This window comes from Lactuca virosa, chromosome 5 (genome assembly GCF_052849685.1).
Source record: "Lactuca virosa cultivar CGN04683 chromosome 5, Lactuca_virosa_CGN04683_v6, whole genome shotgun sequence".
NCBI lineage: Eukaryota > Viridiplantae > Streptophyta > Magnoliopsida > Asterales > Asteraceae > Lactuca > Lactuca virosa.
This window is the reverse complement of record NC_136430.1, coordinates 461,448,918-461,462,192: the sequence shown is the minus strand read 5'-3', so window position 1 is coordinate 461,462,192 and position 13,275 is coordinate 461,448,918. Positions and strand designations below refer to the sequence as shown.

General features: G+C 34.9%; 1 protein-coding gene across 1 annotated transcript; it reads left to right on the top strand.

Moving 5' to 3' along the window:
* The first annotated feature begins 7,789 nt into the window (after positions 1-7,789).
* LOC145114598 (BTB/POZ domain-containing protein At1g03010-like) lies at positions 7,790-11,975 on the top strand. The gene is made up of 4 exons (XM_079050643.1): positions 7,790-7,984; positions 9,836-9,902; positions 9,998-11,191; positions 11,310-11,975. Exons 1-4 carry the CDS (start codon positions 7,893-7,895, stop codon positions 11,847-11,849), a joined length of 1,893 nt encoding a protein of 630 aa, XP_078906769.1. The 5' UTR covers positions 7,790-7,892; the 3' UTR covers positions 11,850-11,975.
* The last annotated feature ends 1,300 nt before the right edge of the window (positions 11,976-13,275 follow it).

Sequence of the window (13,275 nt, the reverse complement as noted above, 5' to 3'; positions counted from 1 at the left end):
TACACATAATGCCCGCTCTCCCTCCAGGAGACTCTGGTTACACGGTGATAGCATAGTGAAGTGTCGTATTGAGAGATAGTATGTCACATTCTGTTGTAGTATGTTCTCTTTGTATAACGTATAATGTACTTTTTGGTATAGTGTATAGAGTGTTCTCTTGTATAGTATATAGTATTCTCTTTTTATAGTGTTTAACATGTATTGACTCATAACTGTTCGGACTCTGGTAGGTACCATTGTAATAGTATACACGAGTAGTAATCCTTAACTATACCTATTATAGTTAATTAGTAAGGTTGGTTGCATGCCTTTGATACACAAAGGTATTGTACTGAAGTGAAAACTTTAATATTCAACACGAATATATATAATATATAACTAAGAATTCAACGACAGTCGGACAGATAACAATATACCCTAAGTCCACAATCAAACAAGAACAGGAAGTAAGGTGAGCTATCAGTCCTAAGTCCTTCAAGTCTTACTTATATAAATATATTGGTGTAGATATGGTTTGGGAACCGAAGGAGTTTAAAAGAGTTTAGAAATATTTTTATAACAATTTAACATGAAAATGAGTTTGATAAACACTTAAAGCAGTTTTGTTGGTAAAGCAGTTAAAAGTATAAAAATCCTTTTGGGTGCAAGTTATAAATCACATGTGATTGATACTATAACTTGATTGATTCAACTTGTATTCCCCCCCCCCCATAAAAGCATTTAAAAACATTTAAAAGGTTGATTAAGGGGTATGAACTCACCTGCAATGAGGGAAGTGGATGGAAGTGTCGGGTAGGATGCTAGGTGTCAAGTGAGGACTTGAACACACACACGGATCCTATTTAACATGTAGTGATACATAAACATATCTAATTAGTTATTTAATCACTAATTAGGTAAGTAAAGACACTCTAATGCATGAAGACACTTTGTTTCAAGTGCAAGGAGTGCTAACGGTTGCATCTAAGGAGTGTATGGCCTCACTATGGAGTTTACACTTCAATTGGTTACACTTAAGTGTGTTTACGGTTTCTGGACCATTGTCCCCATGAGTTTACGACCGTAAACTCATGGTAATGGTGCCATTGGGTGTTCAAAGGTCTTAAACTACTCAAGGAATTATGCTAGACTCGAATCCATGGCTTAGGAAGTGATTGGGGCTAGAAATGGACACTTCTTGGAGTTTACGGTCCTTGGACCACTCCCTTGGGAGTTTACGGCCGTAAACACATGAGTTTACGGTCGTAAACTCATGTTGGTTCATTTCTCTTGTGTTTTGGTGGTTCTAGGCTATGCATGCAAGGTTCTAGTCACTTACACAAGCATAGGAAGGTTTTTAAGGCACTTAAACATTCTTAGAAGGTGTTTACGGTTTTGGGAGGCCTTCCCAAACCATAAACTCATGTTTGTCTCATCCTTACACGTTTTTGGGGTTCCTAGTTCATGCATGTAAGTCCTTAGTGCATTACTGAAGCATTGGAAGGAGTTTGGGGCTTCAAAACCCTTCTTTCGGGTGTTTACGGTTTTGGAATGTTCCAAAACCGTAAACCCATGTTCTTGGGGTTTTTGGGTGTTTAATCCATGAATACTAAGCCAATAACTAGTTAGATGAAGTATACTTACTTATAGGAAGCTTGTAGAGGTGATTTAGGACCCAAAAACGCAAATGTGTTCTTGGTGTTCTTGAAGATTTGAAGATTCTTTGAAGATCTAAGTAAAAATCGGAATCCTTTGGATGAGAAGGTGTAGAAACACTAGATTAAGTGTTGTTTAAAAGGATCTAGGAAGAAAACTTACATTTTTGGGCGGATTTGGAAGAAGAAGATGATGATACTTGAGAGAAAAACTTGTGTTCTTGAGTGGAAGGTGGTAAAAAGTGAGGACAAGGGGTAAACTCATGTTATATGCATGAGTTCTTGGAGAGAAGGGTGTTTACGGCCCAAACACCCCATGTTTGGCCGTGAACACCGAGTTAAGGTGTCGGGTTGTCCGGTTTATTACACGCCACTAATTACGTCACTTCCAATTAATAAATTGTTTGATGAAAAATAAAATAAAACACCAAACGGGTTTAAATCCGGCCAAAATGCATTTGAAATGTTTTTGAATATTATTATTTGACGTATTTAACCGTGGAAATCATACAAAGAAAATTCCGGGTTATCACAGTTCCTCCTTCATCAAGCTTCGCCAAAATCCAAAGAACAAGCTCTCAATTATGCATGGAGGCTAGGGTTTCGTGTTGGAAGGTTGGAGGATAAATAGGTGACCTAATCTATGAGTTTAAGCCTTTAAATATGGAAAAAAAACCTTAAATTTCACGGGTTTGGGTTGCAGTGTTCACCACATCATAACCATCCTCTTGCCACGTCATAGTCACCAATTAAAATGTGTTCTTCATTAAGTAACGTACCACGTCGTGGTCATCAGCCTACCACGTTGAGGTACTGATAGATGCCATTTTATGCATCTTTTAGGGTAGTTTTTATTAGCATTTTGAATAATTTTTTATGCTTTTTCATGTGCATTAGTTTAAATAATGTTCAACTAATGCATTTCGTAAGAATTCCCGTACTGCTCATGTTTTTGGTGTTTATTTTCTGGTAATTTGAAGTGGACCGGGAGTTTGAAAGTTTTTGGAGTACATCTGGAGCATTTTGAATAATTTTTTTATGCTTTTTCATGTGCATTAGTTTAAATAATGTTCAACTCATGTATTTCGTAAGAATTCACGTACTGCTCATGTTTTTGGTGTTTATTTTCTGGTAATATGAAGTGGACCGGGAGTTTGAAAGTCTTTGGAGTACATCTGGAGCATATCTCGAGCTTATATGGAGCCAAAACGCTAAAAAACAGACCAAATACGGGCTATATCTCACAAAAAACGGGTCGTTCTTCACTTACGAAACATAACCGGAGGATTTCTGATTTTTTTAGGCATTTGAAAATATCAGCCCTGAAGCACGGGTCGTGCCTCCCAAGCACGGGTCTTGCCTACCTCCATATGTCATTATTTTGGGTTTTATAACTTGCGAAGCCCAAGCACGGGCCGTGCTTACCCATCGAAGTCTAGATTTTTGGTTTTTTATGATTTTTTCCGAAATCTCAATTGCAATGACCTGGAACGGGTCGTGCCCCCAAAGCACGAGTCGTGCTTACTGCCAGAACCCTTATTTTCTGCCCAGACTGCTATATAAATACCAGATACCCTCAAAGTTGATTGGAGAGACGATTCCAGACGACGAAAAACCCTTCTGAAGGCACTTTTATGCACTTTTCATCACTTTCTGAAGATATGAAGGCCGTGGATCATTTCCCACGTTTAGTTTAATAAGATTAAGTAGTTTAATGTTTCTTTTTATTGTTCTAGATCAAATTTTAACCATGTTTGGCTAAAACCCTAGTTTTCAGTTCTGCATAGACTAATACTTTGCATGTGGTTAGTTTTCAGATCTGCTTTTCTTTTTGTGTTTCTATTTAGATTTTTGAGTTTTGAGCTTAATGAACGTTTGATTTTAATTCTTGTTAGTCTGATCACCTAGCTAGGGTTTTATCATTCCAATTAATCAGTTAATAGAATCTGTAATTGTACTTGTCAACTGGTAATAGGTAACAAGTATCAGATTGGTTCCGTGTTAGGGATTTAACTCTAATATAAACTGTAAAAATCATATCTTTACGCTTCCGAGCTTGTGAGAAGTAGTGGGTATGACTGAGAATTTTACATAGAACTTAATGCAACTTTTCTGATCATAATTAAGAGCTTGTTTAATTAGACAGTAAAAAGTTAGGGTTAACTGAAGAGGTAGTTTTAGTTAATTTTATTAGGTAAGAGAGATTATAATAGAACTTCTTAGCTTTTCTCAGTACCAACTTAGATAAACGCATTCTGAATAATCAGATATGGGCTGATTGCATGATTAAGAAAGTCGTAGCAGAACTGAAATCATTTTTATTATTGATTTTTATTTAATTTATTTTCACTGCAATTTTTAGTTTTTAGTTTAATTCAAAAACCTCCTTTTATAATTTATGTTTTACTGACTAGAATGTGTCTGATGCAAAAAAGCATTAACCATTAGGATGTGTCCCTTAGAATTCGACCCTGCTTCCCTGTGCTATATTATTAGTGCAACCAGCAGTGAAATATTATTTGCTTATTATTTGCTTTCCTTTTTGCATTTTATTTCTAGATTGCATTTTCATAATAAATTCAAAAAATCCAAAAAATATTTTCCTATATGCATTTATAAAAAAAACCCAAACACATTTTATTTCTAGTTATTTTAGTTTTTTATTTTTTTTATTTTCTGCATATTAAAAAAATTCCAAAAATAGTAAAAAAAATCAAAAAAATTAATTTTTTTTACATGAGATGAGGATATCTTTTTATATTTGATAGCTCTGTTAAGATGAGTGTGATAGTTACCGAAAATAACAGTCTCATTACAATCAATTTTAAGAATTATCTTTTGAAAGTGCTTTAAATGTTTTCGAAATATGAACCAACATCTGAATCAAATAATTTTTACAATGGAAGTGTGGGATGAAAAAACAAACAGGGTTTTAGGAACAATTTCCTTGAATGCCATAAAAAGAACCTAGATTTGATAACCCATTTCTTTCCTTGAAGTACTGAATCCTATAGTTTTTGCGCCTTTTAAGGTTAGGAGGGAACTCTTGTTATACCCACAATTTATTATCATTTTTGAAGTATTGAAGATGACATGGGACTTAAAGTAAAATCCACGCCCAGTAAATATATTTGTTAGAAATGATACATCAAGAAACTTGAAGAAATCTGAAATTCAAAGTCAAATCCAAGTTGAAATCAAGAACCAAACAAAGTTAAATCTGAAGAGTTGATCAAGACAAAGAATATATATGGTATAAGGAGATAGATCCCTCAATAGTGGAATCATAGGGGTAAGCTTGAATTTTCTGTCCATAATGGAGCTTACCACGTTTACTGGACGAGTTCAAAAAAAGGAGGGGTTGGTCAAACTAAGTTTTTATTAACGAATTTTCATGAAATTATTTTAAAAAAATACAATGTTTTCACAAATTTAATTCGGCGTAAAAACTATTTGCTCAGGCGTGGTTTGACTTATTAAATATGAATTCTGAATCTGCAATAAAGGTATTGAGGCTGTTGTCTAGGTAGTGATTTCATTGGAGCTTCATCGTTGTGAAATTTGATCATGTGAAAAAAAAGAGTGAAGTATTTTTATTTCAAGTTTTTATTTTCCTTTATTTTATTCTAAATTGTTTTTAGGTCATCTACATCTTTCCATTTGTTTATAATGTTTAATCATTTTTCTTACTTGAGGGCAAGTAAGGTTCAAGCTTGGGGAGATTTGATAGATGTTATTTTATGCATCTTTTAGGGTAGTTTTTATTAGCATCTTGAATCATTTTTTATGCTTTTTCATGTGCATTAGTTTAAATAATGTTCAACTCATGTATTCGTAAGAATTCCCAAACTGCTCATGTTTTTGGTGTTTAGTTTCAAGTAATTTGAAGTGGAACGGGAGTTTGAAAGTCTTTGGAGCACATCTGGAGTATATATGGAGCTTATATGGAGCCAAAAAGCTAAAAAAAGACCAAATATGGGCTATATCTTACCAAAGACGGGTCGTTCTTCACTTACGAAACATAACCGGAGGATTTCTAATATTTTTTAGGCATTTGAAAATTTTGGCTCTGAAGCACGGGTCGTGCCTACCTCCAGATGCCTTTATCTTGGGTGTTATAAGTTACGAAGCCCAAGCACGGGCTGTGCCCCCCAAGCACGGGTTGTGCTTACCCATCGAAGTCCAAATTTTTGGTTTTTTCTGATTTTTTCCGAAATCTCAATTGCGATGACCTAGCACGGGTTGTGCCCCCCAAGCACGGGCCGTGCTTACCATTGGAACCCTTATTTTCTACCCAGACTGCTATATAAATACCGGATACCCTCAATGTCGATTGGAGAGACGATTCCAAATGACGAAAAACCCTTTTGAAGACGTTTTTCTGCACTTTTCATCACTTTCTGAAGATCTGAAGGTTGTGGATAATCTCCCATGTTTAGTTTAGTAAGATTAAGTAGTTTAATGTTCTTTTTATTCTTCTAGATCAGATTTTAGCCATGTATGGATAAAACCCTAGGTTTCAGTTTTGCATAGAGTAATACTTTTCATGTGATTAGTTTTCAGATCTGGTTTTCTTTTTGTGTTTCTATTTAGATTTTTTTTTCCAGTTTTAAGCTTAATGAACGTTTGATTTTAATTCTTGTTAGTTTGATCACCTAGCTAGAGTTTTATCATTCTAGTTAATCAGTTAATAGAATCCGTAATTGTTCTTGTCAACCGGTAATAAGTAACAATTAAGTATCAGATTGGTTCCGTGTAGGGATTTAACTCTGATATAAACTGTAAAAATTATATATTTACGCTTTCAAGCTTGTGAGAAGTATTGGGTATTGGTGGGAATTTTACACATAACTTAATGCAACTTTTCTGATCTTAATTAAAAGCTTGTTTAATTAGACAATAAAAAGTTAGGGTTAACTGAAGAGCTTGTTGTGGTTAATTTAATTAGGTAAACGAGATTATACTAGAACTTGTTAGTTATTCTTAGTATCAGCTTAGATAGAACACATTCTGAATAACCAGATATGAGCTGATTGTATGATTAGGAAACTCGCAGCAGAACTGATATCATATTTATTATTGATTTTTATTTAATTTATTTTCACTGCCATTTTTAGTTTTTAGTTTAGTTCAAAAAACCCCCTTTTATAATTTTTGTTTTATTGACTAGAATGTGTCTGATGCAAAAATGCATTAACCATCAGACTGTGTCCCTGAGGATTCGACCCTGCTTCCCCGTGTTATATTATTAGTGTAACCAGCAGTGAAATATTATTTGCTTAATACGCCCGCTACAGCGTGTTAACAGGTACGCCTGGGCCAGTAAACCCAAAATTTGATTTATGTCCAATATCACTCTAAGCTCAAAATCTTAATACCAAGCCCAAAAACCTTATTCCTTAAGGTCGAAAGTTGATCCTTTAAGACCTGGACCAGATCAATTACCGTCTGAACCTTCAAGTTAAGATTATCTCGAAACAGAATGTTACACTATGTAGTCAAGGAGTCACATAGAGGACATAGTAAAGGACAAAGTGGTGACTGGCGACTGAGCGAGATATCACAATTCAAGACAGCCAAACGATACTTTTCGGTGAGAGAGACGAACAACATCGATAATCTATTTACACCATTATTAGGTTTTTTAGGGTTTGATCTTTTTGATTTTTTGATTTTCATTGATTTTTTCACAATTAAAATTACTTCAAAATTGCAACCAATGTTACATTGTGTATATAACTAACCGACATTGCTAATTTTCTTAAATAATAACACATCAAAATGCATTTTTGAAAGTGCCAACACCATACCTATATATTTGTCACTAAATTCGGAGGTCTCATACAACCGCATCACTTGCACGTCTTGACCGCCACTGTTTAACAATTTATAATTTTAAGTGAAAGACATCCAAACAATATTTTATTCTTTTTACAATTATGGAATATATATATATATATATATATATATATATATATATATATATATATATATATATATATATATATATATATATATATATATATATATATATATATAACACATAGTGGAAAAAGGCACCGAAAAGTGACCAACAGTGCTGTCTCAACATTTTTGACTTTTAATTAATCAAATCGAAAAACCACTCAAATAAAGCATAATTACCCTTCCCTTTAATCCTGCATGCATTCCTCTCGCTTTTCAGAACACACAAACACACACACACATATGCCTCGACTCAGCTGAGCAAAACTGGGTTTTATTCTTGTTGTTGAAGGAATGGGTGTTGTTACCATGAGTGAATTGAAGCCAAGCATCTCTGGAAAACGATCGTTTCGACCAAGTTCCAGTACACGGCATGTTATCGAATGGTAAACACCTCTTTCTAGCTTTGAATTTCATTTGATATATGGAATTACTGAATAATTACAACAGAAACAAGATTCAAATTCATGAGCTTCCTTGTAGTACCCTAATTAAGTGGAGATAGAAAATCTTTGAATGGCGCAAAATTTACGATTATAATTTTTTTTTGGGTGTGAAAATTCATTATTGATGGTAAACCTTCTTTCTATAAAATCTATATGGAAGTGAATTATTAACATAAATATATTTCGAACCCATAACTTTCGACAAAAAAATCTTATCTTTAATTCAGTAATTTAATATTTTTTTTCAAGAATTTCTGAACTTGCTTACGGTAATATATAAATGCTAGAGTTAGTTCAATAATTACTTAGGTATTAATTAATGAATTATTAGAAATGTATCGCTAGATGTGTGTTCGTTTATGAAAAAAAAAATGCCCTTTGGAAATAAAGTAATTTCAAGATTTTTTTTTTCAAGACCCACAAAGATTCTTTTGGTTTCAAGAATTTCTGAATTTCCTTACAGTAATTTATAAATGTTGAGTTTAGATTTCATAATTAAGTATCAAGTAATGAATTATTAGAAAGATATGAATAAGAAAGACGTTCTTTATTTTTACTTTCAAGACCCATAAAAGCCTATCTTCCTGAAATCTTATGTATTCAGTTAATTGACATTACTAATTATAAGATTCGAGAATTCCATTGGAAAAAACGTTGATATCTTAAGCAAACTCTAATCATCCGAGCGTAAGGTAATTGATTCTTTTGTCTTCGAAGAAAATGTTACCAGGTGTTTAGATCATTAGATGCGTGTTTAAACTTTAAACTGATTATTAGTTTTACTGTTTAGTGATTGAGTATGTAAGAACCTATACTACAAAAACAGATTTTTAAGATAAATATAAAAATATTCAATTATTTTATAACTTTATATGCATTTAAAAAAAATTGTTTTAAGTAATTCATTATCTAATTTAATAATAATTACCTATAAAACACAAATCCAACACCGACTAGTTAGCGAGTTTTAGCTTTTTTCTTGTAAATATATAATAATAATAATAATAATAATAATAATAATAATAACCACCGACTCCGATACAAGTGAATTGGAAGGCGGAAACGTAATTTTTCTTATAAGATCTTGAAATTATTGTAAACAAGTCTGAACAATGAGGAGTGGGGACAAGATGTGCATTGACCATGACATATCAAGACTTGTGTGCCAATGGATTCTAACATGAAACCTCAAACTTTGAACATGTTGATGCAAAACTTGCTAACATCCCATAAAAAATTTGAATCAAAAGAGGCCTCTCACATGGTTGAAAATGACGGAAATTTTATTCGAGTTTCGTTATAGAAGAAAACAAAAAGAACAAATTGTTTCATGTTAAATGATGGGGTCACATGTTCCCCCTCAAGTTCTTCAATTTCAATCATGGTACCAGATATTCAACTCCCCTTTTAGAACTCTCATACAAATCCCAGCTGCTGCTTCATTTGTGTTCTTGGGTGTTTTCACCTTTTTTGGACTGAAATCCTTGAAATCAATGATTCTTCAGCAATATTTGTAACGGATTGTAATCCCGAGGATGAATTTGTGTACAAAAAAAATGCTTGATATATATATATATATATATATATATATATATATATATATATATATATATATATATATATATATATATATATGTGTGTTCATGATTCATGTGTGTTCTTCATGTTTTGATATGGTTCCGAAGCACTTATTATGGGTGAATCCGTTGTGAACCTTTTTCGAACGTGAATATAGATTTCGTTTGATATATTATAGAGATCAAAAAGAGTAATGGATCTTTCTCATAATAGGCCAATATCCGATGTTTCCAGCGATCTGACAATCGATGTAGGATCAGCAAGTTTTGCACTTCATAAGGTACGTAAAACTCATATCTTCCTGTCACTTTCTATCGCAATTGTATGATGATGATGATGATGTGCTTTAGTATTTAAACCGTTCTTTTTTTGCAGTTCCCGTTGGTTTCCAAAAGTGGAAGGATCCGGAAGCTTCTAATGGAAGCTAAAGACTCCAAAGTTATACGCATAAATCTTCATAATGTACCTGGTGGATCCGAAGCATTTGAACTCGCTGCAAAGTTTTGCTACGGAGTGAATGTCGAGATCAATCTAGCCAACGTGGCAAAGCTTCGCTGCACGTCTCATTTCTTGGAAATGACTGAAGAATTTTCCGATAAGAATCTCGAAATGCGTACAGAAACATTCCTGAAAGAAACTGTTCTTCCTAACATAACCAGTTCGATTTCAGTTCTACACCATTGCGAAAACATGTTACCGGTGGCGGAAGAGATTAATCTAGTCACAAGAATCATTACAGCTATCGCGAATAACGCTTGTAAAGAGCAGTTGACTTGTGGGTTATCGAAACTAGAGAGTAACTATCCTTCAAAACCAGTACTTTTACCATCGGAATCGGACAACTGGTGGGGGAAATCGTTGACTGTTCTTAGCCTCGATTTCTTTCAACGGGTCTTGACAGCAGTGAAGACGAGAGGCCTAAAACAGGATATGATCGCCAGAATCTTGATGAATTATGCACAGAATTCGCTGCAGGGATTGTTCTTGAGAGACCCCCAGCTCCTAAAAGGAAGTTTCTCTGATCTGGAATTGCAGAAGAAGCATAGAGTGATTGTTGAAATGATCGTTGGTTTATTACCCACACAATCCAGAAAAAGCACTGTGCCAATGGCGTTTCTTTCAAGCTTGCTCAAGTCTTCAATCATGGCATCCACATCCACAGCTTGTAGGTCTGATCTGGAGAGACGAATCGGTCTGCAACTCGATCAGGTGATACTCGAAGACATACTCATCCCAGCAAATTCACATGGAAACAATCATACACAGCTTTACGACACTGACTCAATCTTCAGGATCTTTTCCATCTTCTTGAATTTGGATGAAGATGATGATGACGATGATAATCTGATGAGGGATGAAGGTGAAATGGTGTACGATTTCGACACACCTTCATCACCAAAACAGAGCTCCATCCTCAAAGTGTCAAAGCTACTTGACTGTTTTCTTACAGAGATTGCGATAGATTCGCATTTACCCGCATCCAAGTTCATTGCACTAGCGGAATTGCTCCCGGATCATGCTCGATTGGTCAATGATGGATTATATCGAGCCGTAGACATCTTTTTGAAGGTGAGAAATGTGTTTTTATACGTAAAACGCACCTTGAAATGATACATGTGTGCATTGATGTCATAAATGCGCACCCGATTTCAATATTGTATGATGGAATTTTGTGGTGGAATGGCAGGTTCACCCAAATCTAAAGGATTCGGAGCGTTACCGGTTGTGCAAAACAATTGACTGCCAAAAACTGAGTCAAGAGGCGTGTAGCCACGCGGCTCAAAACGAACGTCTCCCGGTGCAAATGGCAGTTCAGGTGCTTTACTTTGAGCAAATCCGGCTTCGAAACGCAATGAACGGGGGCCACAATCACCTCTTTTTCGGGTCATTAAACACCCAGTTTCCGCAACGCTCTAGCAGCGGTGCAGGAAGTGGGTGCATCTCTCCTAGGGACAATTACGCATCCGTTAGGAGAGAAAACAGGGAACTTAAACTAGAAGTGACCCGAATGAGAATGCGGCTTACAGATCTTGAAAAAGATCATGTTTCGATGAAACAAGAGCTCGTGAAGTCGCATCCTGCCAACAAATTGTTTAAATCATTGACGAAGAAACTTGGGAAACTGAATACTTTGTTTAAGTTTAAAGATGTTAGGGGTGTTGGAAGCGGACCGGGTTCCGAAAGCCGATTCTTGTTTCAGAAACGAAGGCGTAATTCTATTGCGTGATCGGTTTATCAATGATTTTTGTTTTGTGTAGTGTGATTGTGAATACGAAAGAGTGTGTATAGTTGTAGTGTTTGATGGCGAGGTTTTTCTTGTTTCAAAAATATAAAAAGAACTTGTTTAGAATAACTCACAGATTTTAAATTCCAATTTTATGTATGTTGTGAATTATTAGAAACATGAACATGACAAATGTTTTATCATAAAATATAGTTATTGGAATATTTTTTAAAGAAAGGGATTCCATTTAAGGGGTGTCTTCTAGAATCTAGACCATTGGATTGGTTTAGGCAAAGAAGCAATAAATGGTGATGGCCAAAGGGTCAAGCCCATTCGATTTTGTAGAAGCAATAAATGGTGATGGCCACAAAGGGTCAAACCCAATCAATTTTGTGGCTTACTCATATAAATGTATAAGGGATTTTATAGTTGTTGTTTCGGTCATATGAGTTTTGCATATAAAATTTGTAGGTACCTATTACAATTGCTTTCTAGGTACCCATTACAATTTATAATTGGATAGCAAATTGATTTTCAATACACATGTTTATTGTGTAATTTCGAAATTTACCCTTATGCACAAGTGGGTGTATAAGGGGCAATAAGGAATATTGTTTCAAGTAGGAAACTAAGAAATAGTTTGGTAAGAAAGGATTATGATCTATAAATAAGAGCTATGTATCGTTTATGTGTAGGTCGATTAATAGAGCTCCTTAAGCATCATTTGTAACCTAAGTTTTGAGTTATTTTTCTTGAGTTATATGAGCTTTCATTGATTTTAAACTATAAAAATTCTACATAGATGTAGCGGGTAAACGAACAATAAACTGTGCCGCAATCCCTTTTGGATAGCAAATCTAATTCTTTTAAAAACAACATCTATAGATCTTGGAATCATAACATTACTATACATGATCCGTTGGACTCTATTGAGGAGCTCCACAACATCTGACACAAGGAAACCGAAAGTATCAAATGCAAAAGATATAAACGTGTGTTGATTCAACGTGCACGCTTTCTCGTGTTTGGCCACTTTGCATGATGCATCTTTTAAAGCAGCCTGCCCTGCAGTGAAAACCCTACTCCCCAAGCCTATAAAAGGGGAAACCCCTATTAGATCCACACATGCATGCTTCCCTCCAGCGCATCCAAAAACTAAAACATCCGTTGGTCTAAGTGTTGAACGTCCTTCCAACGGGTCAGTTAGAAAGTTTACATGTGCCTCTTTCTTGGCAGAAACTCCAGCACACCTAAATATATCGAAAAGAACATCCCTAACCAGATCGTGTCGATACTTTCTCTACAATGAACTGCATGCTCCCCAAAGGAGTCGAAGCATGCCTTGCGACAAACAGGACATGCCTCGTCACCCGGAAATAAAGGGATCAAAAGGGCGATACTTGAAAATAACACGATATTCCACTGGCAA